The sequence below is a fragment of the Papaver somniferum genome, chromosome 4 (genome assembly GCF_003573695.1).
Source record: "Papaver somniferum cultivar HN1 chromosome 4, ASM357369v1, whole genome shotgun sequence".
In the NCBI taxonomy this organism is placed as follows: Eukaryota; Viridiplantae; Streptophyta; class Magnoliopsida; order Ranunculales; family Papaveraceae; genus Papaver; species Papaver somniferum.
Window position 1 is genome coordinate 90,954,014 of NC_039361.1, and position 24,614 is coordinate 90,978,627.

Sequence of the window (24,614 nt, forward strand, 5' to 3'; positions counted from 1 at the left end):
GTTTGACTTCCCGAGTCGACTCGTTGACACGACCAATTCAGGCCGTTGACCGGTGATCGTGCGGACTTTGCCGGTCACCTGAGCACTTTTCCGGCGACTCTCCGGCTAACTTTCGGCGACTTTTCGGCAGAGTTTCTACACGGGTTTTTATGACTTTTGGGCCACGCGGATTTTCATCTAATGGGTTTAAAATTTTGACCTAATTTTGGGAAGCAAAGGGATATAAAAGGAAGATTTCTACAACTTTTGGGATTATTAGTTTTATTATTCTTTTTGAAGCTTTGGAGAAAACTACTTCTAGGGTTTGCTTTGCTTTCATCTTCTTTATTATTTTATTGATCATGATGATGATGAACTCCATTATTATGAGTAACTAAATACACTTGTTGGTTATGGGATAAAAGTTGATTTCTCAATGCATGTTATTTGATTTTATGGATTAGTTTTGTCTCAACTTTATTGTTTATGATTCATGGTTTATAGTGTTTTAGGATTTGATTGTTTGATTGGTTGAGTCCGGAATCAATCCGATTTGCTTTCATCTCTAGAGCTATATTAGGGTTTTCAATACGTAAAAGTTGTTTGTCCCTGATTTTAAGTAGCATAATTGTGGTTAGTGCTTGTAGTGATAGATCCTACCAGTCACATATGAATCATAACCTTGGTTAAAACAAATTAGTGCTCTTACACGTTTGTTTGCTTTGATTAGTCTTATTCCATAAATCTTAAAGCTTTTAGGGAGTTAAACTTAATTGTGCTTTTACACTTTGGGTTGCTTTCTAGGAAGAATTCACATATGCATCTTTTAATGTGGTTGTGATGAAAATAGGGAATTAGCGGGATACTCTTGCGATCAAGGTATTCTAGGACTTTTAATAAATAAGAGATTAAATTATCAATTCTATTCAATGATGAAAAATACATGCGTGTGAATGATACTATCCCATGACCAATATCTTCTCCTTATTGATTATTCCAACTATTTACTTTGCTTTACTTTATTTTATTTGATTTGTTAAAACAAAAAACCCCTTGATTATCTTAGAAACCGAAAATTACATAACAATAAAGTCCTCCCTGTGGATACGAAATCTTTCCTACCACTTTCTACATTATTGTAGTTGAGTAAGGAAGTGAAATTATATTTGTCGATTGATAACCGATCAGGTAGTAAGGGTGGTGATATCCATGATCATGACAATGACAAAGAGGGTAGCAAAGGTGGTGATGACGAGCATGGAACTGAATCTGAAAGGAATGAAGTTCCGTCTGAAACTCTTGAAAAGCAAAGGTACAACATCACTTTTTTAAATTTGCAAGTTATTTCTTTTTTTATGTGTGTACATAGTCGTACACCAGTGTGTGAAAGCTAATACCTTTTCTTAAAACTTGAATCTTTTTAGTACTCCTTCACCAAAGACCAATGAGGCAAATGAAGAAGAGGATGGCAAGGATGGAACAAGCCAAGGAGTTGAGTCTGAAACTGGTAACAAGCCGAGGTATATGTGTAGCTCGCATTTCTTCTCATTTTCTATATATGTGTACCAATATGTACACCTTAATGATTTGTCATTTTCTAAAAAAATTGCATTTTTTTCAGCACTCTTCTGCCAAAAGAAGTTGAAATCCCTGAAGGTCAAGAAGAGCATATGAACCTTAATGACCAGGATACTGCTCAAACTGATGAAATTGACAAAGTAGCTGGGTGTGAAGCTGCTAACAAGCAAAGGTATAAACAAAATGATCTCAGCTTATATATTTTATTTTATTTTGTTTTCAGTATGTGTGTACAAGGATGTACACCTTTATGACTTCTTCTGAATTTGTGTACATACCTGTACATTGGTGTAAAACTCTGTACACCATTGAAAATTCTCATAAAAATTTCATTTTTTAGTACTTTATGCCAAAGACAAGTGTAATCAATGAAGATAAACAATACCAAGTGAACCTTGATGACCAGAATGTGATGGATGGCACTCGAACAGCTGAAATTGATGAAGCTACTATAATTGCAGCTGAAGCCATATGTCAGTTGGATCCTAAATAAGTCCTTTTACTCACACAAGGAGAAGAATCACAGAATGAGACTTATACATCAATTGAGGACCTTCTAAATAACTTGTCTGAAACTGTATTTGTAAAGCTTGAAAAAGGTTGTTACAGAATGGCACCATCTGAAGTTAAGGAAAAGATGGCAACCTTGATCCGCCACGATTGTCCAAGCTTTGCATTATTGATCCAAGAAGATCCAAAAGAAGAGTCGCCGCAAAAATCATTATCCAATGAAGATGTACGAGAAAGGATCATTGAAGAAGCAGTGCAGTTCATTAAACAAAATCCTAGTGAATTTTTTAGCAGCCAAGAGGTAGAAGAAGAGAAGACCACTCCAGTGAGGACAAGAGCAGGGAGGATGAAGGAAGCAGAGATGTTGAAGACACAAGCCGCTGGAAAGTTGTCCAAGACACCACAAAAGAGAAATGCAAGAATAAAACTAGATACTGAATTCACTGCCGAGGTAAAACCAAACGAGTTGTGATAAAAGCAGATCCAAAAGGCAAGAGGATCAAAGTGGGACAAGAACCAGGCTATCCTGCCCCAATAAAGAGAAAGGGAGATGTATATCGTCCTCACAATCCATTGCCAGATGTTCGTCTATCACCACTGTACCATGCTATGCAACCAGGACATGACAAAAAAAGGGTACAAAAAATTCTTCGACTATGCAAGCATGGAGTAAGTTCACAAAACACCATGATTGAATATTATAAAAAAAATTATGTGCACAACTTTATACACCATGTTAACATTTCCTTTATGTTTCCGCAGCTATGTAGCTTGGCAACTAACAAGACTGGATAATCCAACAGTCAAGGAAGATATTTTGATTGTTGGAAGAGTACTTCGTGAACTGATGTTCAACAAATATCTGGACCAAGAGGTACTCCAGTTCTACATCCATCGACGTAGAAGAGCACTTGTCAGAGATACATTCGTCATCCAGATGACAAAAAGTACCTGAGCTGTGAAATTATGAGTCCTACTGCATGTGTAAGTTTCTCAAAACAAATAAGAAATGTCATATATAGTTACTTTAATATTGTGTACATAGTTGTACACCTAATTGACATGGCGTGTTCTATGTGTTTTTAGATTTCTTTAGTTGTGTACATTGATATACACCAATATGAATATATGATTGACACAAGGTCTGTTAAGTGTTGATTGTTAGATTTATTTAGCTATGTACATAGATGTACACCAATATGCATCTATGATTGACACATGGTCTGCTAATTCTTGATTGTTAGATTTATATAGGTGTGTACATAGGTGTACACCTGTATATCATACATGGATATACGGTCTGTTTTCAGGCCTACAATGTTTGATTTGTTAGTTTTGTGTAGTAGTGTACTGCTTGTTAGTTTCTGATTAAGGTGAGCCTAATTAATTTTGTTTTCTAACAAATTATTAATTGCAGTACTATGTCAAGTATAATGTCACCAGCGAGGTGCAAAAGCTTGTGGTTGATTTCATACGAGACATGCCTGAGAATCTGGAAGTTCTTGTAATCCCTATCAATCACTCTACAGATCAAACGAGGATGGGATTGCACTGGTCGCTTTTGAATTTTGATTTCGAAGCTAAGGAATGGAAATGGTATAACTCGTTACACTCAGAAAATGAGCAGTCATATAAAGACGATGCAAAGAAACTAGCAGATGTGGTACAAGTGGAACTCAATAAGAAGAGAGCATTGAAGGGTCACCCACCTATAGAAGAGCACGAATTAAACATCATGACATGCCCTTCACAAGGAATCAACCCGGACTGTCTAATATATACTTGTTATTATGAAACGAAGTATGAAGACAACAAAAAAGGTATGGAAAAAGGTCAGCAGAGGGCCGAAGACATTTGTCAGCAAATGAGATCAAAATTGGTGGCCAAGATGTTGACAAAAGTCGGATGGTATGAAAAGGTGTGGGATTATATAGCGAAGGACGAGGAGCATAATCAGTGGCGCAAGACTACAGGAAAGCAACCATTGAAGAGGAAGAAGAGTTTTTAATCTTCATTCAAGATCACTTTCTGAATTTCTTCTAAACATTTTTAATCTTCAGACAAATTTAAGTTTTCAACTTTCTGTTTAAGACTTGTCACTATTATAAAGACCTTGAATTAATGTTTTTATTAGTTTCAATATTGATGTTTTGAAAATAGACTTGTGTCAGTACTAAAGTATGTATTACAGGTTAGGAAATATTAAGGTGTACATGATTGTGCACAGTTTCTGACAGAGTAGAAAATCTGACAGGCAATGGTACAAGAAGGTGTACATAATGGTACACATGTACTAACAAAATAAAATAGAAAAGTAATAACCTAGTATCAATCATTAAAACAAAAATAAAAACTAATTACTGCATTAGAACTAAAAAAAATGAATATTACTAAACAAAATAAACTAGTAGCATCCATTGTACAACAAGGTGTACATAATGCTACACATGTAAAAAGACAGGTAAGAAAAGTGAAGTGCACAGGAAGGTGTACATAATGGTACACAGATCCTGACACTAATTATCCATGAATAAAAATGAAAAGACATTACCAAAAGTAAAAACCAAAAAACATAGAATCTTTCAAACAAATCAAACATAATAAAAAGCATCAAGGCATGGGGCAGGTAGCTCGTGTTGTGGTGACCAAGAGTGAAGCACTTTGTGCACATCATAGGCCTCTTTTGCTTCTCCCAAGCCTTCTTGAAACGTTGTTCTCTTCGTCTACCGGGTGGAGGCACAGGAATAGGAACAATAATCCTATCACTAGGATCATAAGACTGCGGCTTGTCATAATTGGGGATTGGCAAGATGATCTCTTGGTATGTCCTGTTGTACCATTCAGTGCTGAAGTATGGCTCAACAAATGAATAGATGTCCTCCCTTGTAGATTGAATGTCAGCATAAGCATGTGCGCAGGGAAAACCATTTACTTGCCACTTGTGACACGTACAAGTTCTCTCCAACAGATCTACAGAATGAGTGCGGGGAGACCTGACTTCATACAATCTTTCCATAGACTCAACAACAGTCCAAGTACGACCAATGTTGATGTTCTCGTTTAGTAAATCCTCGTATACGGGAGTGAGCCTAGTGTTAAAATTTTCAAGACCTTCTACCCTTCTCTTAGAATTCATCTGCATAACCTTCAAACTAAGATAATAAAAACACAAAACATAAAATCAAAACATGATATAGAATAAATACAAATAAAACATGTGTATAACAATGTACACACAGTTGCAGAATCACAGATATAACATGTGTACAAGTATGTACACATCAAGCAAATCCATGTGTGCGACAGTAAAAAATAAGTGAATGAAACACTAAACATAAAACTCACTGTATCGCATCGAGAAGAGAAAAAGCATGCAGCTTTTTGAACTCAAGAATCCAGTTATTGAATGACTCTGCAATAGATGAAGAGTGAGCAGCATATCTGCATACAGGGAAAAATGCATTTTCCCGTTTCTCCTTTGGAATGGTCCTGAGATAATTAGCAACATGTCCACAACCAATTGCATGCATGCCCCGCAAAGCTTCTTCAAAGTTCGCTGCTGTGTAAGAGTAAGCAGCTTTGTAAAACAAATCAATAACGACATTGTAATTCACATCACCTTTTACAATAGGGAGATTGCACTTGATGTGGTAAAAGCAATAGCTTGATATGAACCAGGAAATGCTCTTGGAATGCCCTGCAGAAGTCCTTCGTGACGATCACTAAGGAAAACAATCGGACGATCATCGACCACTTGTTGAAGATTATCCAGAAACCAAAACCAATTGTCTTTGTTTTTAGATAAAACAATAGCAAAGGCATATGGGTAAAAACCATCATTTCCATTGACACATGTTGCAGCCATCAAAGTACCCCTGAATCTACCAATGAGGAAAGTAGCGTCCAAGTAAATCATGGGCCTGAGATACCTATAGCTATGCTTGCAAGCACCGAAACAGATGAAAATCCGCTTAAATCTTCCAGTTTCTTCATCAACTTCAATTTTCACAAAGCTATCAGGATTAGTTTGCTCAATGGCTTTCACATACCAATTTAAATCACTATAAGACTTCTCGTCGTCACCATATTGATCTTCAAATACAGCTTCTTTTCCTCTACGGGCATGGTGATACTTAATATTGGACCCATAAGTCTTCTTAAAGAGTGACATGATCTGTTTGGGTTTTAAAGTGGGATCACCCTGTATACTATCAGCGATCAAATGCTTAACTAACTTGGTTGTCACCACAGGACTCTTCAACCTCAAACCAACACCACAGCTACAAAAAAAAATCTGGAATAAGTAATGTGCACCACATTGTAAACTTAATAAAATCTCAAAAACAACAACACACATGCAAAAAGAAAGCACAGACCAAGCAAGAATATAAAATTTACACCACAAGTGCCACCCAAAAAGCCTACAATAAGTAATGTGCACCACAATGTACACCTAAAACAAGTTTACATATTAAAACCTAAAAATCAATAACATGGATCAAAAAAACAAGTGAACACCACTAACCTGTTAATAACGTTAGAATCTTTCAGCACAAACCGAGAAATGTCACCATTCACAGGCCCAAAGTGAATCCTCCAACCACAACCATCTTCTTCGCACTTCGCAGTAAAACTGAGTCTTGTCGTTTTTAAGAATAAGAATCTTTAACCAGTACACATCTTTTATTGATCAACAACAATCCTTACAGCTTTAACACCACCCACAAATTCTCTACCAATATTGTCAAAAACATAACGCCATTCATCGATAATGAGAGGCCTGGCCTTGTCCGCATCATGATCGACCACCCTTACAAGCTTAGGACTTTCACTTACACAAGAGTTTGAAGTACTAGCACCAGAACTACTGCTACAACCAGAATTAGAACGAGACAAAGACCTTGAACTAGTGCTACAACCAGTATGCTTCGGAATCACATCAACATTCAAATAGAAATCTTCATTGTTCATCTGAATAACAAGAGCAACTAAACCTTGAAGTTGTATATCACCTTGTATAAAAACTACTTGATTAGTATCCATATAGGAAAAACGTATACTCAAAAGGGACAAAGACCTCCACTGCTTACTGGCAAAATGCTTCAATTCATCAACGGTGATTAAAGTATTAACACGAAACGAAGAAGAATGTTCACCATGATTCAAAACCGCATGAACAAACTTCTCAGACATATTTGATACACCTACATATAACAAAAGATATAATAATAGTTTCAGATTCGCATAACCTAAAACTTGAAGAGTGTACAGGAAAGTACACATTTAATCGAAGGCAAAAATCAAATAACAGTAAACTTCAAATCAAAACTACTCCATCGATTAATCGAAGATATAACAAAAGCTTCAGAATCTTACTAGAACAATAATTGAATAAACCAAAAGCATATGATCTGATATCAGTTCGATTTCATATCATGCATCATAACACCAAACACCAAAAAACAGTAATCAAAATCATTCCCCGAAAATCAAAAGCTAAAATACACCAAAAATCAAATCAATAACATACAAACAATAAGATGTAACAGATTGAATTCATATCATCAACTGATAAAATCAAAAAAAAAAACTAAATATCAGAAAAGAGATTCAACGATGAAGCAAAACAGAACTAACCTGAATTTGAATTCCGTTAAATATCAAAAATTCGTGAAATCCAACATAACCTCTATGAAACTGTTAAATCGCTGTTACTTGTAAAGTTGAATTCTGGATCGATTTATCTCTGAAATATGACGTGAATTCAAATCTCTAGTCCAAAAATAATCTCGCAACTACACTTTACCAGTAATCTGAAGTTGAATCGCAACCAAATTTCTCTCTGAAACTGTTAAATGGCCTACGAATTTCTTCTCTGTCCGGCTCCCTGTTTTGAACTCATGTTTGAGATCTGAAATTTTTTGATTTCAAATCCTCGTTTTATGTATGGAATGGTCTCAAGGGTAGTTACGGGATATTGGAAATATAGGAAAATCGGGATCGGTCACAATTTTGGACTAACTCGTCCATATTTGAGTTAAATTGTTTGAGACGGGGCTTTTTTGGACTAGAGAGTACTAGGCCTGAGATGAGAGGACTAAAGCGTCCCAAGCCCAGTAACTTTGGGACTAAACGTCAATTTCTACTAAAACTAATCAGTCTCCGGGTTATCATAAATTAAATTAAGATAACCTAATCTAGGATATGGTATCCCATTTCCGAGCTCCCAAACAAACCCTAAGTTAAAGGGTATATATAAACTACGCAGTTCTTAAGGATTTGCACGATCCATACAGTTAGGTTGTTGATATCAGGCAATCATCTTAGAATTGGTGAACAACGAAGATTCAAGAACAAGGTTGGTGGCGCTTTTTGTTTACGTTGTTATTTTATTTTTAATGATTGACCATCGTTTTTAGGGTTTATAAGACTTCTTAGGATTGCCAATTGATTGCCAATTGAATTGTCGCCAATTGATTTTGTATACACTGATTAGGTATTTTTCCGTAGTTTTCTTTTCGATTTTAGGACATCAGTTGATGTCCTTTTTAATGTTTTTTTTTTCAATTTAAGACCGCCATTAATATTTGTTAGTATATCTTATTAACTCGATGTATAAATGTTATTGGTGCCCTATTTACTACTACCCTATGAGTAGAGATCGAAAGATAAAGATACCACCACTTTCTAACGCTGCTAATACCCTGCGTATCTCATCTCACTGGATTTTTCTGGCCATAATTCATTGTCCCACATGAAAACATTAACGAAAAATGCTTCCATTATGCCGGTTTTTTGCCCAGCTTGCGAAACATTAATTAATTGTCTTTTCTAGCTTGCAGTGTAAACCTAAGGGTTCTGTCAGACATAGAACCACGGTATATATTTTGACCTTGATAAGGGGCATGTGCACGTAAAATCTATTTTGGCTTACTAATGTGTGATACTATAACAATCATGGGTTTTTCAAATCATAGGTATGAACACCAGCCATTAATAATATTTTTGTTTCTTTGATATTAATAATATAGCTGTTGTGCTTTTGCTATTAGAACACCATATCTTGCTATGCTATCCAGGTGATGCGATATAATCATTGCTTATAACCATTTGAATACCTTGGGTATCTTTGCCAGATTGGATCATGGAACTTTGGGTGGGTTTGGTGTGTTGCTGGATCGGACCGAGGTTGGGATTTGCTCCTTTTCTCTTTTCACAAATTTGGTTACTTAGAACATCTCTGTTGAGTTGTTGTGTCGCTGGGAAATTTTAAATTTCAATGCTCATTTTGTAAGACATATCTTATATTATCAAAAATGTGCAACTGCTTATTGGCAGGCAGTGATGCACTTGCTAATTCTCTCAAAGGGACCGTCCGTTGATGACAAGAAGACTGAACCAGTGTGTTCCTTAAGAAAGGCAGGTATTTATCTTTTATGGATTGCACATTCAGTAAGGTCTTTTATGGATTGCACATTCAGTAAGGTCCTTTGCTAGGAGAAGGTATGACTATTTTCGACTGTTCTGAAGTCTCTTGAAATGTTCGGATATAAGGGTTGGTTCACAATGCAATTCGGCTCTGAAGTCTCTTGAAAAATGAGGCAGCTAAATAGTGTTCTTAGCTAAATGTTCCTAGGAAGTTAACTGTTATAAAGACATCAAATAGAAGTTTGAGGTTTCGGAGTAGCTATGTGATCACTTTTAGACTACCTTCGATCAGATTATCAGAGTGCGGATATACATTTGCATTAAGTATGGTAATATCCAAGTGCACCTTATAAGTATCTATAGAGTTTCAAGCTATCTTGAGATTATTTTTTTGGGATTTGTCCACTTAATTTTTCAAGGCATACTCAATGAACTGAGGAGTTACTTGATTGTTTGCAGGTTGGGGTTGAGCATTACTGTTATCTTAAGCTTCAGTATTCTCAAAGGTGATTTTTTCTCTTGCTAAATCTCAATCTTAGGTGGGTAATAACTACTATCAGTTATGAATTGGGAAAAATGATGTGTCAATTTTGTGCCTTAGCGTATTATGTACAATTTTTTTAACTGGCATTCTTGCTGTTTGTTTCGGTCTGGTGTCAATGTCGACTGGTTAGAGTTACCAGCCTGCCTTGAGGCACGATGCTTCTGTCACATTCTAAGACAGATCTCTTAAACCACAACCACAAATCTGTGGCGCAATGGTAGTGCGTCTGGCTCTTCGTCAGAAGGTTACGTGTTCGATTCACGTCTGGTCTTTCCCCAATATTTAGCCGGATTCTACAAATACTATTGTATATAAGTATTTAATGCCTTTTCTTTTCGTGCTTCATATTTTCGTCCATAATGCATCTAAAATATCTCAACTGTATATAAGTATTTAATGCCTTTTCTTTTCGTGCTTCATATTTTCGTCCACAATGCATCTAAAATATCTCAACTAATAGGCTGATAATATCCTTCTGCAGAACTTCCTTGCTGTGAATGTAGGAGACCATTATTTTTTATGTCCGCTCTCATCTCCGAGATTCGTTTACAGGTCTACAGTTTTTGGATTTTAATATTTATCACTTTTCATGGTAACAATTTTGACTCATATCTGCACTTTCTTAGTCATACATCGCACATGCATACTGAACTAGCAATCTTGGTTTGTTATTTCGGTCAAAAGATAATTTCGGTTAAAAGGAAATTATCATTTTCTTACACTACATACCCTTGAATCCGAACCGTGTTTCTATTTGTTTGTGTTTGCAGATCATCACAAGAAGTGCACACGACTGAACGCGGCCTCTCTCTGTCGGCAACAACTCCGGTATTCTCTATCCTCTTTTTGTTTGCACTATCAAAACCTAGATTTGTTTTTTGTTTTCAAGTCGATTATTAATTTCTTTTATTTTTTTTCTTGTTGTAGGCAGGTTATTTTTAGTCTGTATTTGCAAGATGCTTTGTCATTCTAAAATCTTTTACAGTACGAGAATATCAAAATCACAATTGGGTTCATGTACTTTCTTTTTGGCATCCCACTTTCTCTGTACCATTTTTTGCAGATATCACAGAAATGCTTAGTATCGACTTGGCTTTGGTGCTGCTGTATCTACTGCTTGGGATCGGAAACGAAAAAGGAGTTATATGTACAAGTACTGGACCTACCTTTCCTTCAGAAAAGACCCAAATTGTTATAACTTGTAACCATTGATGATGATGAAAGAGCCAAAGGCGATTACGTTGGTGAAAGGCAGGTATTGCTAATCAATCTACTATGCTATTATAAAAAACTCATGAAAGTACTTAAGACCGCTGTAATTACTACTGTTGGCTGTTGTGTAAGTTTAGTTCTCAAACGGTTATTTTTAATGGTAGATATGTGTTTTGTATTTTTACGAAATTGTAGTAACCATAACTTTCTTTATAGCGGAAATTTCATCCAGCAAGGACTCCGCTGGTACCATATGTATAGGATTTTAGAGTGGTGGGGGAAACACTGATCTGAAAGTTGGTACCATAAATTCCCCTTTACCACCAGTACCAGAATTCGACTACTGGGATTGCATTTTGATACAAACTCTTTCCAATATAACGAATCGAATGTGTGTTAATTTTCCTCATTTTCGGGGATGCGGATGGGGAAAAGAGAATGTGCGATCTTAACATCGTTTCTCAGTGAAGCATAAACTCAAGATGGTTTCAGTTGGTTATCTCCAGCTAACACGTTGGATTTTTCTTTGTCGATTCAGTTATGCACCAATTTCTGATTCATATGAGCCCTCGCGGGATTCCTGCTGGGCATTAAACAAATTTACCGGATCAGGAATTGTCTCTTCTTGCGTTAAATTGATATACGATAAATGTCAGCAACATGAAAAATGAACTAATTAGTGATTTTATTTTTCAACATCTATCAGTGGTTGTCATCTTTCTTGCTACTTCTACGCATACTCTAGAGCTTCTTCACGTCAGCATCATACCTTCCTATTTGGCGCATATATAAGTTGGATTTACCCCAGGTATCTACGGAGCAAGAAAGAAACAAGCCTTAGAGGTACCCAAGCAATGAGAATGAGTTCTCCTTTCTTCATTCTTTCCTGGTGTTATGCGGTAATATATGCCATCTTATGCTGTTTTATCTTATCGTTTGAAATCACCATTCCTTATCTATGACATTATACTTCTTTTATTATCCTTATAATTTAAGGGGGAGATGGGTAATTAACAATGTGCTGACTAATCTGTAATTTAAGCATTTTCCCACTTCTTTAAATTTTTCTTAATGCTCCTCCGTTCTCTATGTAGCTGTTGTTTTTTTTACGGAGTATTTTAAAGTATCGGGAACAATATAGATAGACAGTCATAGTAATGGACTAACGGAGTTGATGTTAATCGTGATTGCAGAAAGTGACGGGAAGGAGGGAACATACATAAGCAATAGATGTACAATTTCTTTATACTCTTGACAGAATAAGAACCACATGGCCACTACTCAATACTAATAGGCGTGTCGGAGTTAGCCCGAGCCCCCTTGGTACGCCTTGCATTTTAAGGCGCATGCCGGAGTTAGCGTGAGCCCTCTTGGTTCGGGTCCCCCGCTCCACAAATAATTGAGCTATAAATAATCTAGGAATTACTGGTTAATCCAGTTTACAAAGAACCGTTTAGTGTGTAGTCCAACACTAAAATAATTCTACTCGCTGGTCCAAAAATATGTTTTTGGACCAGATTTTTTAATCGATGGTCCTAATACGTGTGGAAGCTATAATGTGTACTTTTCTAAATGCCTAAACAACCCTTCTGGTCAAATTTAATTCAGTTTTATCAGCTCGTTCTTCACAAATTGGAGAGCTCTGGCGATGACGATGGTGATTTATGGAAAAAATCCAAAGATTCCAAGTCCCTCTACAAACTAAATCCGGAGGAGTCGATAATGGTGAATCGTCGTTGTTCTCATTTTATATTTGATATGTACATAGGATGTGTACATATGGATACCATCCGTATTTTCAACTAAATCCTATGTAATCGAGATTTTGTAATCTTATCAACACTCTGGCTATTCATGGAGATGAGGTTTCACAGAATCACAAAATAATACTCGTTAGTGGACCATTATTGTTGTTTCAAAAGCTAAGTCTTCTACTCTTCTTATAATTTTCCTAATTTTGATTTTAAACACCTTTTGATTTCAAAAGGGAAAAATAATTTTTAGGGTTTTCAAAGATCTTTTTTATATTCTTCTTTCGTAGGTGATTGAAACTTGTTTTTCCTGATTTGATTAATTCAGATTATTTTAGGTATGTTATTCATGTTTAATTTTTATTTAGGTGTGGTTAATTTTAAAAAATTTCTTGAAAGATCAATTAATTTATAGGATCGATTTGGTTTTTGGAGCTTTTTTGTTTTTGGAATTTTTTGTATGGTGATCTGTTGAGTTAGCTTAAACATTTTTGATTTGTTGGGATTGCACTTGAGATATTAGCTTAAATAAAAAGAATGAATTCATGTTTTTCCTGTACTGATTTTCGCAGTACATATTTGTTGTGTAGTGCTTTCGCGGTACATATGTTCATGTACTGATTTTGCATTTGGTACTTGTCCTATGTGTTAACAGTAAAGACGGCGGAAATGGGGTTGTAATGGTGGCGAAGGATAAAATGTTAGGAAAAGAAGATAGTGAGAGGAACACAATGCTAGAGTAGATGCCAAACACAAGGGAAAGGTGGGTTTTTTTATCCCCTGAACATCAATTTAAAATTAAAAAACTAGAGAAATGGTCAAGTACTTGTGGTTAGAATTCTAGAGACACGAGGTCTTGGAATTACATTAGTGAACACTGTCTACGGGATTTGGAAATTATGTATTGGCTTTAACTATTTAGGTACCAACATTAGTTTTGTTCATTTCATTTCTAAGACCACATTTTAGGTACCAAGAGAAACTTACGAGACAGGAATATGGTCATGTTTCGTTAGCCAAATTAAGATTTTATTGGGAATGCGTATGCGCACCCTAGAGTCTTAAAACGAAAACATCATTTAGTTTTTTTCTTTTGCATTATCTATTGTGCATGAGTTTAGCAATATCATATCAATAGATTAAGCAGTACATGTTGATATGAGTAGTCCCACCTGAGATCCAGATGTTACTCCTTGGACCAAAGTCCTTGGTGCAATATTATGTAAGTAATATATAATGTATGTTTTTGAAAAGTGTCTCGATGCGTTAGGTTTCACTCAGTACATATCAATATGTACCAAGGTTTCACTTAGTACACATCAATATGTACCAAGGTTTCACTTAGTAAACATCAATATGTATAAGGATTTCCCTTGTAATATGACGCACCTTGTGTCCAGTGAACATATAGAGGTAAGTTAATCAATTTTGTTTTCTATTCGCGATCAGTATTAGTTGGAAATTGCAAAATTTGATATGTACTAGGGTTTCACTCAGTACATATCAATATGTACTAGAAGGGTTCACTCAGTACATATCAATATTGGTTTTAACTTTCTACTTTACAGATTATATTGGTATATATATTGTTGTGCATGATGATTCAGACAATGCAGAAAACATCTGCACCTGTAATTCTCTATGTTATCTGATATTGGTCCTTGGTAGATCTAGAACCAGATGCTAGATAGTAAGGATAAAGCATCAGTTGGATTGGCAAGTGTTTTACTGGTTCCAACCGATTCAGGCTCCGAGATAAGCACCACGGAAACAGTAGCTAACAACCAAGTTCGAAATGAAATACCGGTCGAGAAAGGTAAATTTTTTCTAACAAAACTATTCGTGCATGTATAAAGTTTACAGAGTTGCATCCATATGGAGACTGAATAGACTTGCATCTTATTGGAAACTGAATAGAATCACATCTATATGGAGACTGAATAAAAGTTTTTGGTAGTGCTTTAAATTGAATCATATAATTATATTTTCGGAAATTTGCATGGGTACAATAATTGATAGCCACGAAAAAACAAAGCATTTTCCAACCAGAAGATAATAAATTAATATCAATTTAATTACTGTAAGAAAAAAAGACTTAGAGTTGGATTCTGTAATGATTTTGATCTACAATCTTTCAGTTCATGGATTCATTATGTTGTTTTTGTTCTGTCAATTTAGTACATATTTTGATGTACTGCGAAGAGCATAAGGCTTGTCAGCTGGCTCATCTGGCGTAATACTTACCTGACGTGTGTCATCAGTTGGAGAAACAGGTTCTACGTGCCAGTGAATTGCGCAACCACACTTGTCTTTGGCAGAGATAACTCCTGAATAGCGCAAACCAGATTATCACACTCAAAAAGAATAAGAAGGCTCATCTGGCGGAATTTCATGCTAGTTATTATTGGTGGCATTATATATTTCTTAACAGAATAAACTTGAGCATGTTGTACTTGTTGTGTTTCCAGGGAGGATGTATTTTGTTAGTCGGATAATCAGTTTTATTTCTTTTTTTCCAATAAGTGTAAAAATATACGTAACTTCTGAGTAAGAGTTGTTTTAAAACTATATTTTTTCCAGGGTCTGGTTAAGGCTTTCATATCATGGATAATTTTACGCCTTTTTCTCCGCTTCCATGGTGCAAATTGTCTGCATTATCTTTTGTTTTATTAATGAAAAACTGCTTATCATTGTTAACAACACATAATTTATAGTATTACTGCCCTTGTTCCCTAAAAAAATTCAGAGTATAAGTTCCAATTTTCTTATTGTGCATCATCTTTCACAGTACATGCAAATATGTACTGCCCGTATTCAAGGCTTCTTACTCTTTTTCCAGTTTTCACACTGACAATATAGAACATCAATATAACTCTACATATAATAGTTAAGAGAAAAAAACCAAAAAAAAAAAGAAAAATACAAACAATGCAACATAATCCACCATTTACATTATAAGATTTCAAATTTCCATACTAATATGTACTGCCAACTAAAACCTAACCCAATTACGTCGTACATACCAATACATATGAATATCCACTGTCAGTAATGTTGGCATACTTTAAAGTCTTCATGTCTTGGATTTAAATTTATTTTTATGATGACAAAAACAGTTCCGTTTGCATTGTACACACACCATAGTATTTGATGTCTCTGCATAACAGTGCTTGATGAAGGGTCATTGTTCTTTCCTGCGGTGAGTTTGCATATTCCCTTAAGTTGGAAATTCCCAACGCCTAATAAACAAGTCAATATATGAAGAAACAAACTCATCATCTGCGGGGTCAATAGGTCTTGGAATATAAACTATGAGTACCTACAACATCCCAGATACGACATGTTCCACCACTTGATGACCTGTGCGAAAAAGAGAAACATCAACATATAGATTACAAAGCAACTTAGTATCAAACAAAAAGTAATAACAGTACACATTAACAAGTACATATCAACAAATTGATAAGTTTATATCAATATCTAGTATCTACTGCTTTCACCCATTACATATCATTATCTAGTGTAGGATCAACGAGTACATAATGATATGTTCCTGTACCTAATACTAAGGTAATCCAGTATCTCAATACAATGATATGTTCTAGTACATATTTTTGCAAGGTAGTATAAGTTGATATGTACCTAATACTAATGTAATCCAGGTATTCAACAGTACATGTTGATACGTACTACTGGTGGTAACTACTTGTATTTAAGCATAAAATACATATTGATATGTATTGCATCAACAAGTCCTTTTTTTCCTAAGTACATGTTGATACATACTCTAGGATCATGTCAGGCATAAACTACTGTACATATCGACATGTACATCACTAACGAATAAATTTTACCTTACGTACATATCGATATGTACTGTAGGATATATTCAAGAAGAACCATGCTAGGAGTTTATATGTACTACATCAAATAATCACTCTTTCCCTAAGTACATATTTATAAAAAAAAATACTCACCAATCGAACTCCTAGCAATAGTTTTAACTTCTTCCATGAATCCTTGAAGATGCACAAACATTCTTGCATTCAGTATTTGTGATTGAACTATGATCAATAGCAAAGTGAAGATTTAATACAACACAACTTAACAACAGGATGCATTACAGTTTAAAGTGAAAAAACGTACCACGTTTCAAGATTGACCATGTTTCTCATTTCTTTCCATGTGTTGGTCCTCTAGACATAAAATCCACAACTTCTGAACCTAGAAAACAGTTGGTAAATCTTCACATTTTCATTTTCATAAAAGTATCCTTTTCGTTTTCATAAACACATATAACATGTTTTTTGTTGGTATATAAGCATCTAGGTACAAGGGTTTATCCAGTACATATAGATATGGTCATTGATCCTATGCCGATTAATGACCTTTAGGCTTATCTAAGAATGTGAAAATTTGGTTTCATTTTAGGTACATAACAGAGAGTTTTTTCTCAAAGCTCTGAGAAAGCAAACTCATTCATATAAATGGAGACTTACATACCTTGCGATTCAGGTAATGATGACCTGTTCAGAAGATCTGAGGACCATCCATGTACACTAGTTGAACGCACCAGCTCCATATGGTCCTGATACGATTCTCCCCCACTAACACAACCCCCAACACCACCAAAATGACTTCTATCAGGCAAACCATCAGCAGCCATGGCTCCAGACGAAAATGGAGAACCAGATATCCAACATAACATATCAAAATGTACCTACTAGATATCCAACAGAACATATTGGATACATAATGATATTTTGAACATCAGTATAACTAACATTACATATCAACACGAACATCAGTATGACTGCCAATAAATATCGATATGTACTATTGAATATAACCATCAGTACATATCCTAGTAAGTACTTTCAACAATACATATTGATATGTACAATCGAATCGTACACAACACACAACTCATATCAATATGTGTCGAAGGATATTAATATGTACTGTTTGATTTAATGGTTCTACTAAAAATCAAAAATCATACAGTACACATGTTGGATTGCATTACCTTGTTTTAGCAGAAACACCAGGTTTCTTTGATTTCGCCTTCTTAACAGATTCGTTGTTCTTTCTTGATTTGGTTTCACAAGTAGATTTCTTCTTCTGATTCTTTGACCCTGGTTGAGAATCAGGAGTACTTGTTTCTTTCAATCTTTTTTAACCATTTACTTCGAGAATTTCAGATCCCAATACTTCGAGAATTTCAGTAGGAAAACGAATTTATGAGTAACAGGAAAAGGAATCATAAAATCAGATCCAAAATGAATCTCCATCAGAACAACTATGTCAATCTTATACGATTTTTCGTTTAGATCTGATTTTTTCAGTTGATTTTGTGATGGTTTCAACGGATTTTTGTAATGATTTCATCAAATCTAGGGTTTTGTCGTTGATTTTTCTTTTGTTTGTTGATGATCGATTAAGAAGATCACTTGAATACGATGAGGTAGAAAAAAAATGAGAGGAAGTAACAGAGAAAAGTTGTTTAATGGAAGAATTGCAGAGAGAGGTTGGTTATTTAGTATTCACACGTATAATAAAAAGGGTACTCGGGTCTTTTTGCAAAGACCAGAACTTTTTTGGATCTCCTATTAATTGTTTTTTCTGGATGGACTACAGACTAACCCGGATCGGATTTTATGGACTAAACAGGAAATTCCTCATAAATAATTTGATAGCAAATAAAAAATGTTACTTTTAAGGCGCATGCCGGAGTTAGCGCGAGACCTCTTGGTCCGGGTCCCCCGTCTCACAAATAATTGAGGTATAAATAATTTGATAGCTCCGGTATAAAATTTACGAAAAATCATGCAAACTATTCTCATTTCTTCCTTGTCTTAAAAAAAATTGTGCAAACTACAAATAGCTCAATTAATTTTTGACGGGAGTACTAAATTGATGCCTATTTATAGGCTACAAGAACCGACTTCCTTAATTCTAGAAGTCTCTCTTACTATCTAGTCTCACACCATCTCTAGAAGACTAGCTACTATCATTTCTCCAAGCTATTTAACCGGCCTTACATTTCAAGAATAATCCAGTACCATTAAGACTAGCACGTTCTTCAAATTGGCTTTATCAGATGACATTAATAGCCTAGGCAACTCTAGCACATTTTAGAGTGCTTGTTTTTAATATTTTTCTACACTTGTTTAGAACGTTCCAGACTATTATAAATTTCATGTTCTAACACCTTCCTCTTAATTTGTAATGGTCTTTGATTTTGATCTAACAAAAACATTTAATTTGTGATTATTCTAGAATAATCTCGATGAGTGTACGGCTAGTCTCCTGGGCTAAGTAAAGCCCAATAATCATCTACTCTAAGTAAAGCTCAGTACAAACTAGAGTCTTCTAGGCCTTCTTTTCATCACGTGTTATCTAGAGAATTCTTTCTCTAGAATTTTCTTGTAATATCGGTCAAGTTGAGAGTGCGGAGAAGAGTCTAGATAGAACTATCTAGAGAACTGCAGTTGCAGGAAATCCCACACTTACACCCTAATAATAATCTATAGAATAAACTATGAAACCATGAAGAACACTTAAAAGAATTTTATTAAGCTTTAGAAATCAATACAATAGATAGAGCATAACCCTAACTTGGAAAACAAATAACTCTCTCTCTTAAAGTTCTAACTTAGCTCACCCAAAAAAGACCTCTCTCAACACAGTGGTGGTTGGTCGTTTATATAGAAGTTTACATTGTGGAGGACAACTAATAAAGCCCACTCTTTTCGGATCTGGTGCGCGATGGCTTCACACACTTACATTAGGTTTTATCGCACGTGTTCCTTAACTTCGCTCAACTCCGATACTTTACTCGTGACTTTGTGACGTCATATACTTCGTCATCCAGAATATACTCTGTGAGAAAGGTTTCGTTCCCGTACATAGTGACAACTTCGCACGATTAGTTAGGTGTGCGATATTTTTCCCCTATATTTTCCCCTTCTCTTACCGATCTTGATTTGAAGAAAGAGCGATGAGAGAAACTTCACTCAGTCATTCCTTCGCACCCTTGAATAGTATTTACCGCATCCTATCAATATTTTCATATTCTCTTTGACCGACAAGTTTCCAGATTTTGGACGCAACCGTTCCCACGTACTTGTTTTTGTATTTTTTACTGACAGGTCTCTTCTTCCACCTAGTTCAGCCGGTCATTTTCTTCCTTATTTAATCCCTATTGGGGAGAGGAATTTACGTTTCTTTACTCTCTCTTCCTCGTCAAATCTCAACTTTCTCTGCATCTTCATCTTCTTCCATTTCCTTTTACTCCCGCCGGTCCTGGTGTTCCATGGCTTCTCCACAAGGGTTTTTATTTTATTTTTTTTTTGCATATGTTTCGTCTTTAGTTCATTATATTTTCTACTGCCGTTCTTCTGCTGTTGTTTTCTATGTATCACCATTGATGCTCTATTACTGTTGATATTTATGATAATTCCCATATTGGTTTTGTTGTATCAAATCTCGCATTGTCGTTCCAAACCCTAATTCTTCTTCAAAACCCAAAGATGACAAAAATCTCAAGAGGAAGGCTTCGTGTGACAAGGTAGTAAGAAACATCCTTTTCTTGTAAACAATATTGTTGAAGATGTTTCTTATTAGCATTGTTACTTGCAGGCTTCCGCGAGAGAGACTTTGGCCGAGAATAAGGTCAAAAGAAGTAAACAACCTCCAGTGAGTAAAACTCAACTGGCTCTTCTTAGTTTCAAGATGCAACCTAGCTCCGTCCTTTGAGCGAGACAACTAGTTCCTCCGTTCATGGTAATATTCCTTTACTTCAAGCGAATACAACTGTCTTCCCTTGTCCTATTACTTCTGCTCAAGCGAACATTATCGCTCCATCAATATCTTCCACTTCTTCATTAACTCAGAACCCTTGTATGGACGTTGTCACTTTAGCTTTTTCGAATCCCCTTCTTCTCTCCTCTGTCATGATTTCCTCTTCCACAGAGTTGGTGGTAAATACCTAAGCTATCACTTCTTCTACAAAGGAAGTTATTGCCTCCCTCCAAGATATATCTATTTCTGACTTCGCATCCATACCTGCAACTACGGATTGTCCTACTTTTTCTCTCTCCGGGGTTTCTACAGCTATCTCTTCTCCTAGCACTGTAGTGACTACCTCTCCTCTTTGTACAGATACTTCTTCTCATGAGAATGACGTTACTCCTGAAGTGCATGCTTCTGATGGGTATGGTTCAGGGGCGAGTCCTCTGCTTGGTATTGTTCAACTTGCATGTTTATCTTCTACGGATCCATCTCAACGCCGTCTATGCGAATCTCTTATCAAGCTTTTAAGTGATTCTCCCCCAGACAAATCGGATAAGAACGAGATCTTCGCTCAACTAGGCCCAACATTTAGCGCTGCCTTTGACTGCCTGGTGGATGCCTTATCTCTTTTCTTTCCTTAGCTTCCCCATTTTCTACTCTTCGCTTACTAGCGTCCTTTCCTCTGTTCAGGAATCGCGGCGCCGTGTTATCCAATCTGAAGGTTTTTTAGAATCTAGTTCCAGCATCCGGAACTTACTTGCCAAGTTTCTAGGCTGCAAGCTGATGTCCATGCCGGAAAGACCTTGGCTGAGAATCTCAGCAAAAAGAATAAGGAACTTAGAGGTTTGTCTTCTTTTCTTTTAATTTCCTTGATGTCTTACTTGTTTCCGCTCTCCCTTTGAAATATCTTCCGTGTATTTCTTCGCACGCATGTTTCCTTTCGTTGCCCCTACTCGTACCCGTTTACAATTTAAACCAAAAGCGCGTCATGGAAATATATGAGTATCAATTCTCAGCTGAAGACGCTCGCGTGGAAATGAGAAGTTTCAGAGCAGTTAGACCAATTAATTAGTCATCACTCATACACACTTGATCAAATTGATAATTTGAGAAACGAAAACTTCCATCTATGTCACCAAAACGATTTTCTGGTTCTCAAACGTCCAAACTCTCAGGGTTATTACATAGTGCTGACTTAAGGAATTGAACTTTATCAGATGAAAATCGTACCCTTACTGAAGAAAAAGTGGTCCTTTCAAGCGAGAAGGAAAACCACACTCAGAAATATTTATCTCTCAAGCGAAGTTGCAATGATTAAGAGGAATCTCTTCGCGCATTAAAGGGCGAGTATGACCGAGATACCAAAAAACTATCTTTGGAGAACAAGAAAATTATCAGGAACAAAAATAAGGTAATTGTGGAAATGAACAAACTTCGTGAAGAGCATACGCGACTAAAGGGGTCCTTTGACATATTAAAGAAGGAAAATCTCTCTCTTTCTCAAGATGAAAAGAAAATTCGCTCCCGTATCGAAGGCTTGATAGGTGATGATTTTGATAAAATTTTGGAGAGTATGAAAAATAATTGTCTCGCCTTGTCTCCATATTTCGTTTCTCGAGAGAAAGATAGTCACGTTGTGCTGACTGCCTTAGTTAACCCTTTTCTTCCATGATAATTCTCTTGCTTTGCGCGACTTTATTTCTCTTGTATTAATCTAACCTTCTTTGTATTCGCAGTCAATGAAAAATCCAATCAACTTATGATTTAGAAGCTGAAATCTGACTTGGAAAGGGCCCATAAGAATCTCAGGTTTCTCTCCTCTACACTTTCTGCTTCGCGTAACAGGGCGGATACAAGAGTCATATACCTTGAAAATTTGATGAATATTTATGTGGGTAATGCTCAAAAGGATGTTGCGCGGGAAGCTCATCTCAAGGCTAAGGCTTATGCAGATGACATATGTATTGCCAACCAACTTCCTCTGAGAGACGTGACACCTCTTGATTTTTCTGACAACGAGGCTATCCCTGCACCTGATAGTGATTATGACTTCGAGAGCGAGGATGAAGAAAACCTTCTTATTGAAGGTCCGCCCAAACAGAGTGAGTCTGGTGGTACTGGGAATCCTGATGTTTTGGACTCTGAAGCCGCTCCACATGCTGAGCCTCATGCTAAGGCTTCTACCCCAAACACTGCTCCTGCTACTGGGGTCGAGGCTGATACTGAAGTTCTTGGCTCGCAGATCAATCCTTACTTTTATTTTTGTTGTGTTTGGATCTTACTTTGCCTCTTTTTCTGTTATTTAAAGAAACACAAGTCTGTACTATGCAAGATTATTTTCTAAGTATGCAAAATACCTTCTTTCTGTAATTCCCATACTTCCCTCTTATTATTCACACCTTTGAAAATAAACTGTCTTATTTTGAATCTCGCACCTCGCTCTGATGTTATTCGCGTCCAAAGTTCATATCTCCCGCAACGTACCTGTTTACACGTGTGGTTTATGCGAATATTATTAGTTGAATAATTTAATTGTGTATGCGAATATGGATTTTTCAGAAAATAAAATCATATGTTTGTTTGTCTAAGTCTTTGGGTTTGATGATGAGGTCTTATTGAGACTCCTAAGTAGAGGTCTTAATCAGCCTATCCTGTTAATATGACTTATCTTTGCCTCGGGACGTTGTTTTGGTCGTGCGATAGAGTCACAGGACGTCCCTACATATTCGCGCAATGACCCATTGACCCTATCTTATCATCTTTCGTATTATTGCCTCTGCAGGATATATTAATGCGTTAATACGATAAGTCTGGTTACTCCCATGAGCAAAAGTTTTATGATATTAATGTCTTTGACACAATTCAGCTCCTTAATGGAGGGTGTCGTCCTTATATTCCCCTTGATTGCCCCCTTCAAGGAAGTGCACCCCTACCGGGTTAGGGTGGGCTCCTCCCATCCAGTGATGGGACAATTACATCTCATTCCACATGGAATATAACTATTCTTCATTTCGGTCTTCCTTGCTGGCCAAATAACCCTCTTGCAATTAGTTTGCACATTGTTCCGTAGATGAAACGTGCAAAGATGATGATGCGCGTCGGGAAAAACACGCGGTATGGCCCAATTCAAAGATTGCTCTTTATTAGTAATCAACACCCTAGTATTATAACCTTCTTGATATAATAACTTCACCTTTTGCAATGCCCACATATAACTTTCCTTCGTCTCGTCTTTCAAGAAACAAAATGCATCGGTGAATGTCGACTTGGTAGATGTTTGCCCAACAAAGTTCAATACCGACATGTTGTACTTGTATTTTTTATATGTGCAACCCATAAAAAATTTGATAAAAGCATCTTGTTAATTGTACACATTACGGATTGGCGACGAAAAGATATTCCACTTCATTTTATTCATTCGTGTCATAGGCGGTAGAGTACTTTGCCTCCTCAAACAAAAACAACAATTGTTGCATAAGCACCCTCTCTTTCCATGACTCATTTTTAAATTTTTCTATTTCGTTATAGATAGTTGCCAATGAGGATGAGTTTGAGGGGTTTAACGCCTTCACGCCACTAAGAATATCAATAGGTCTTGTTCGTCTTTTACTCAACACTCGAACTAACTCCTTTTCTAAGGGGTTGAGCCTTGCTGAATAAGGATGGTTGATCGAACTCTCCGGAATAGGATGATTATGGTAACCCGAGACTACTTTAGCCATATACCACACTTTCTTCTTATCTTTAAGCTTAAAAGGGCATCCACACTTCTTCGTATTATAACGTCCTCTCTTCCTCGTGGTTTTTGGTTTACACTC

The 24,614-nt window shown here is 36.2% G+C and overlaps 2 protein-coding genes across 21 annotated transcripts; one reads left to right on the forward strand and one right to left on the reverse strand.

Annotated features, from left to right (window-relative positions):
• Positions 1-4,252: 4,252 nt before the first annotated feature.
• On the reverse strand, positions 4,253-6,238 carry LOC113272796. The gene is made up of 4 exons (XM_026522594.1): positions 5,694-6,238; positions 5,413-5,556; positions 5,020-5,219; positions 4,253-4,314 (listed from the first exon to the last, which is right to left on the reverse strand). Exons 1-4 carry the CDS (start codon positions 6,236-6,238, stop codon positions 4,253-4,255), a joined length of 951 nt encoding a protein of 316 aa, XP_026378379.1.
• A 2,048-nt stretch (positions 6,239-8,286) lies between these two features.
• Positions 8,287-13,138, forward strand: LOC113276109. Of its 20 annotated transcripts, none has more exons than XR_003323987.1 (10): positions 8,287-8,425; positions 8,903-9,044; positions 9,204-9,255; positions 9,406-9,490; positions 9,955-10,001; positions 10,521-10,631; positions 10,810-10,867; positions 10,967-11,294; positions 11,958-12,150; positions 12,445-13,138. XR_003323987.1 is itself a non-coding variant. In XM_026525690.1 (7 exons), the coding sequence occupies exons 2-7, from the start codon at positions 9,004-9,006 to the stop codon at positions 11,249-11,251; spliced, it is 432 nt and encodes a 143-aa protein (XP_026381475.1). In that variant the 5' UTR covers positions 8,287-8,425; positions 8,903-9,003; the 3' UTR covers positions 11,252-11,953. The 20 variants fall into 20 exon arrangements, 3 of the variants coding, with proteins under 3 accessions (XP_026381475.1, XP_026381477.1, XP_026381476.1); XR_003323993.1 differs by having other exon boundaries at positions 11,103-11,294; XR_003323990.1 differs by having other exon boundaries at positions 10,521-10,591; positions 11,103-11,294.
• Positions 13,139-24,614: the final 11,476 nt, after the last annotated feature.